Source organism: Azolla caroliniana, unplaced genomic scaffold (genome assembly GCF_043228905.1).
Source record: "Azolla caroliniana isolate FFs.n. ecotype wild unplaced genomic scaffold, voAzoCaro1.0.p SCAF_3, whole genome shotgun sequence".
Lineage (NCBI taxonomy): Eukaryota > Viridiplantae > Streptophyta > Polypodiopsida > Salviniales > Salviniaceae > Azolla > Azolla caroliniana.
Genome location: NW_028230438.1, coordinates 6,248,430 through 6,254,745, shown reverse-complemented (window position 1 = coordinate 6,254,745; position 6,316 = coordinate 6,248,430). Strand labels below are relative to the sequence as shown.

Sequence of the window (6,316 nt, the reverse complement as noted above, 5' to 3'; positions counted from 1 at the left end):
GTGTGCCATGAAGGTAATCATGAAAATCATGCACGATGTGAAATTTGTACATATATTGAGGTTCTCGCTTAAAGGCATTATCGGGAAAGACATTTTATAATGTGCTTATATGCCTCTAAGAATTTGAGAATGCAACGTACGAGACGCCAACGCATTTACGGAGCAATGGGGAGAGACCAATTTGCTATCTAGGTGTTATGCAACATTCACCCTACCTATCTAACCGTTTTTCAAAAGATAACTTTTATAGTGTACGACTAACAAAATGACTATTCTAATAAATAGTAAATAGTAAGTGGCTAGTTTATGTGTAATAAACTTGTTATGTCATACAACTCCTTGTACTCCCAAGGTTGTATGACAATCTAGAATAATTTTAAACAAAATCAACATAAGCGATGTTCAAAACAACACATGTGACGGCATAAATTGAACTTGGAAATCATGTTATTAATACTACATCAAACCACATAAGATTGTAATACCGCATCAAACCACGCACGTGATGGCATACTGCAATACCATAACTCTTTTTTTGGGACACTAGCGATGGATTAACACTTGGAATGATCAACAAGTCGAATATACCATCCAAGCTTCGTAAACAATAAGGCACAATCAATGTTCCTTGTGAAACATGGCATTTGCATAAATTTTCAGAGTACACTTCTTAGAACAACAAAGGCCCCAACTCAAAGGAGCAATGTTGACACAAAAACCCCATGTGACCAAGCATCATAAATAATTCTCATAAAGGATTATGGAGAGACATGAACGCATAAAGAGGAAGAGAAATGGAAACAACCAACATCCTTCCAAGGCATTAAAATGAATAGATTTTGTGTTGAGAATGTTAAGAAAATCCATGAACAACACACATCATACACAGATGAAGAGTTAACAACCTTCCAATCTATGGTCATAACAAGTTTAAAAGGCTTCTTGTTCCACACAATGCCTTATTGTGGTTTCGCAAATGTGTGATTATATATAAAATGCTAATATTGATGTGCACATTGGCCACTTGCACATAAGATCAACCACAAGGACAACAAGATGGACGAGATGGAAAAGCAAACAGTGAATGGGAAGAGATGAGATGGAGCGTAATTATTCCATTAAGTTATTGGGAATTGTAGGAGCGATTTGTTCTCGATACAAAATAAATACCAAGTAGGCATCATGCATATGAATAACATACATGGTCAATATGCATTGAGAGCTTCGAATCACCCATAACATTTTTGCAATAAAAAATGGGAATAATGACCATGTTTCCTTCTTGACGAGCATATGGATGGCATACTAGAAAAAAAAACTCCTACCAAAAACAAGAACACAACACAAATTGTGGGGTTTTACAACTTTAGCAAAGTAAATTGCACGTCATTAAAACTTGTTTTTCTCCTCAACATTAGTGTGCTCTCTCAATGTTCCTTTTTGTTTTTACAAGTTTCCACGAGAAGGAAAGGAAAGGAAACCAGGTGGAAAGTTTTAAGTCAGATGGACGAAGTTCCTAACGAACACACACGCTCCTCCGATGTTCACGACGGGTTGGTATACATACATACATACATACATACATACATACATACATAAATACATACATACACATGCCATTGGGTTGAGGGAAAAGAGGCACGAACCCCCCTCCTTAGTAAGATTGGATTGGAGTTTCGATATCACATCATGTTCCAATGCAATGAGTTAACAAATACATACATACACATGCCATTGGGTTGAGGGAAAAGAGGCACAAACCCCCCTCCTTGGTAAGATTGGATCGGAGTTTCGATATCACATCATGTTCCAATGCAATGAGTTAACTGCACCTAGCTATATAGCTAGATATGCTTACGATGCCACACTCCCTGGGATCGTGCCAGTAGATATAGATAGGAATGACACTGTTCGGGGGCACAAGATGGGCGGGTGCCCATGATCGTCCGTCCGGGGGCACAAAATGGACACCCATGAAAGGTACGTGAGCACAAGATGGAGACCCATGATCCGGTAATTGTGTCCGTGAGCACAAGATGGACACCCATGATCTGGTAATTGCGTCCGGGGGGCATAAGATGGTTGGTCACCCATCATTCGGTGATTGTATTGGGGGGCACAAGATGCGAGGGCCATGATTCTGTAGAGCATGATGCACACGAGCTATACATGTTCGGTCGGCACGACAATCGTTGGTTGGTTCGCCCAAATGGGTCCAAAAGTAATTTGGATGATTATTGTTATTTGAAGGGGGGGGGGGATGGGGGGGGGAACAAGTGAAACAAAAGAATGGATGGGTTTCTCTGTTTTTTTGGTCAGGAAAAAAGGGGTTAGGGGGGGATTTTGATACAAAGATGGATGATGATACATGCATGAATGAATGAATACATCATGGTGCATGAATGAATGAGTATAGAATGATGCATGATGAATCAATGCATCATGATGGGATGGGATGGGATGCATGATAAAATGAATGGATGACTGTATCCAGATGCATGATGAAATGAATGAATGAATGACTGTATCCAGAAGATGCATGAATGGGATGATGATGGCTTTGATGATGATGAATGGATGAATGCTCCGGTGATGCATGTGATGGTGATGGTGATCCAATGAGGAGGCATGCATATGGTGCTTCTAGGGGAATGGTTGAATGCATCTGGATGGTGATGGTGATGACGACAATCAGGATGCATGCATATGGTGCATCTTGATGAATGGTTGAATGCCTGTGATGGTGATGATGATGGTGATGGTGATGATGATGATGAATGCATCTGGATGCCTGATGCCTGTCATGGTGATGGTGATGGTGACGAGGATGAGGATGATGAATGCATCTGGATGAATGATTCCTGTCATGGTGATGGTGAGGAGCATGATGAATGCATCTGGATGCCTGAATGAATGCATCTGGATGACTGATGCCTGTCATGGTGATGGTGATGAATATGATGAATGCATCTGGATGCCTGATTGAATGCATCTGGGTGCCTGATTGAATGCATCTGGATGACTGATGCCTGTCATGGCGATGGTGATGAGCATGATGAATGCATCAGAATGACTGATGCCTGTCATGGTGATGGTGATGAGGATGATGATGGCTATGGCTATGGCTATGGCCATGGATTGATGAAGATTACTCAGAAGATATGGAGGACTTGAACGATGAGGTTGTTGCAGAGCGGGCAAGCTCCGCGCTCTGCGAACAGCTGCTTGCTGCAGCTCCTGCAGAAGGTATGGCCGCAGGGGATTAGGGCAGCCCCTCTCCGCCCCACCATACACACACAGCACTGCAGAGGATCGTTCGCCATCGCCATAGCCCTTCCCTTCTTCTTTTTCTTCGTCTTCTTCTTCTTCTTCTTCTTCGTCGCCTTCATCTTCGTCTTCACCTTCTGTTCTTCTCCTTCTTGATCTTCGTCTTCTTCATCTTCATCTTCGTCTTCATCTTCATCTTCATCTTCTTCCAATCCATCGTCTTCTTCTTCTTCTTCTTCTTCTTCTTCTAATTTCTGCTGCAGAGATAGTTCTTCGCGATCACAGACCATCCCTGGTTGCTGCTGCTGATGCTGCACTTCTTCCTCTTCCTTCTCTTCATGTAGCAGCGCCATTAACGATGTCCTTCCTCCTCCGCCTGCGCTCGGCTCCACAGCCATCGCCATCGCCATCGCCACTGCCACTGCCTCCTCCTCCTCCTCCACCTCCTTCTGGGCCGAAGCTTCCATGGATCCTTGACCATCCGCCCTCTCTAGCATCAGAAACTTCTCCAAAGGCTGTAACGTTTCCGCTCCTCCTCCTCCTCTCCTTTGCTCTGACATTCGATCCACTCCTCCAGCCCCACTGCTCTCTGCACCATCTCTGTTGTTACAGCTCTGATGGTGGTGGTGATGATGGCTGTATTGATCCATCCCTCCATTGCTCTGGTTCCTAACCCTAATCTCCACTGCATTTCTCTGGCTGTTGCTACTACTGCTGCTGCTGCTACTACCACCACTATTGTCTGATCTAGAGCAACCCGCTACCCCACCTGCTCCTCCTCCCTCCGCCGTAGCTACCCTCTGCTGCAGGTGATGACTCTGCAGCAGACATGGCGATTCTTCCAGCTTTGTGTTCAAGCGATGATGAGACAACCACTGCATCTCCTTCCCATTATTACCGCTGCAGTGCTGCTTCAGCGACGATCGCGCCATCTGCATCCTCTTGATCGTCATCCATGGCTTCTTCTTGCTGTAATTCCCACCATTCGTGATCGAACTGTCGAAGGAGGCACCAAGAACTGAAGCACCACAGTAGTCGTTCACCATCTCTGGACGCTTGGACGATGAAGAAGACGACAGTGATGAGGAGGACGACGATGGTTCTTCTTCCTCTATCTTCAATTCTGAGTATGTTGCTCCTTCCTCCTGCGGCCATGGCTCCACCTCTGATTTCTGCCATGGGTTAATAAGCCGCCCTGCCTCACTCCATGATTCACGACTGTGTGCAGTATTTGAGCTTTCATGGTCTGCAGATGGATCCATGATCGCAGCACCAGCAGCGCCAGAAGAAGAAGAAAAAGAAGCAGGTGAGTTAGAATGATCCCCATAGCTATGGCGAGCCCCAGGATTCTTTCCTGCAACGCATCCTCCCCCGCCTGCTACTGCTGAAGCTCCAGCTCCAGCTCTATCGCCATCGCCATCGCCATCTCCATCTCCATCTCTACTTGTACTGCAGCCACTGTGTACCTGTCGCGTTCGTTCTTGCCGCTGCCTCTCCATGATAGATTCTGCAAGAGACAGCCAGTAGGCTTCATCCAAGACCAAATCCTCGTCTAGGCGCTGTGGGCCTGCACCAGTGGCACTGCCATCGCCACTGCTAGCATAGAACGCCATGGCATCATGGGAGCTAGATCCTCTGCAGCTTATGGTGGGGTAAGCACCCACAGTGCCATGGAGCTGAGAAAGATCAGCTATGGCGGATGGGAGGGGCCTCTGATGCTCCATCTCCTCCACCAGTATCCCGCTCATGTATCCACTGCTACTGCCACACGAGAACACTCTCCCTCCCACCTGCTGCCATACTCGCCTCAAGCTCTTCCTCCGCGTGTGCAGAGACGACGAAGATGAAGACGATCCTCCTCCCCCTCTGCTCGCAGAGCTTTCATGGCGACCGCTTCCTATGCGGGACGACCCTGCGTTGAACTCTTGCATCAAATTGCCACAGCCGGAGGATGATCTTATGCTGGAGCTAATGCCTGACGGATTCGACCCATCCAACCTCACCCCTGTGGATGGAAGCTCCGCCATTAAACCTGCAGAAGCTACAGTGCTGCTCGCGCCTCCTTCAGAAGGATGGCTTACACTGGTCGCCGCAGAAGGATTTAGGGCAGAATTGGAGAGTGGAGCATGATCTGGGGCTTGAACTGAATCACCATGATCAAGATCGCTACTTCGATCTCCACCTCCACCTCCACCTCCTCCATCGCCATCCTCACATGGACATGCCTTCGGGGCCATCTTCTGCACCACGCATTCCTCAGTACTAGCCTTCACAGTGCCATTCTGCTGCAGTGGAGTGACAGCCTGAAGCTTCTTGAAGCTCCAGCTATTTGCATTATGGTCCTCCACAAGGTTCCCAGTAGCTTTCATGGCAGGAGCTGGAGCTGGAGCAGGAGCAGGAGAAGGTGCAGATGCTGCAGGTTTCTTCCTTGAGGAGAGGAAAGAACCAAGCCTCTTCATTAGACCTTTGGGGCGTGGCGGAGCTTGAGCTTGAGCTTGAGCTTGATCCTGAGCCTGAGCTTGATCCTGAGCAGGTATGTAATTGTTCTTGTTTTTGTTCTTATTCTTATTCGTCGTAAGCGTCTCCTGCTCAGCTATGGCAGACGAAGGTCTCACCATTAGATTACTGTAAGAACGCCTGCTGTCAGACTTTAATGTGGACAGTACTGTCGTTGAGCTATTCAGGAGGTTGAGCATGCCATCCTCATCGCCTTCGCCATCGCCATGATCGACCTCCTGCACCTTCCTCAGAGAACTGGAATGGATGGACTGCACATTCACATACCTACTGTGCAGAATCTTTAAGGATGACCTGTTGATTTTGGAGGATAAGTTATTCGTAGGATTGCGATCTGCAGAAGCAGGCGATGGGGTCTCATTAGCACTGTTCCTGTGATTGTGGGGTAGCTTCCCAACTGGTTCTTGCGCGTGATCTGCCGTGGATGGAGCTGCCATGGTTTCTTCAACAATCTCACAAACAAGCAGAAAAACAAATCGAAGCTTCTGACAGAAATCCAAATCTTATCAGAGAATTTGGGAAGCTGTGCGTT

General features: G+C 46.7%; 1 protein-coding gene across 1 annotated transcript; it reads right to left on the bottom strand.

The window, feature by feature from the left end:
• Positions 1-1,365: 1,365 nt before the first annotated feature.
• LOC147866035 (uncharacterized) lies at positions 1,366-6,280 on the bottom strand. The gene has a single exon (XM_087316405.1). The coding sequence runs from the start codon at positions 6,219-6,221 to the stop codon at positions 3,153-3,155; it is 3,069 nt and encodes a 1,022-aa protein (XP_087172531.1). The 5' UTR covers positions 6,222-6,280; the 3' UTR covers positions 1,366-3,152.
• Between the last annotated feature and the right edge of the window lie 36 nt (positions 6,281-6,316).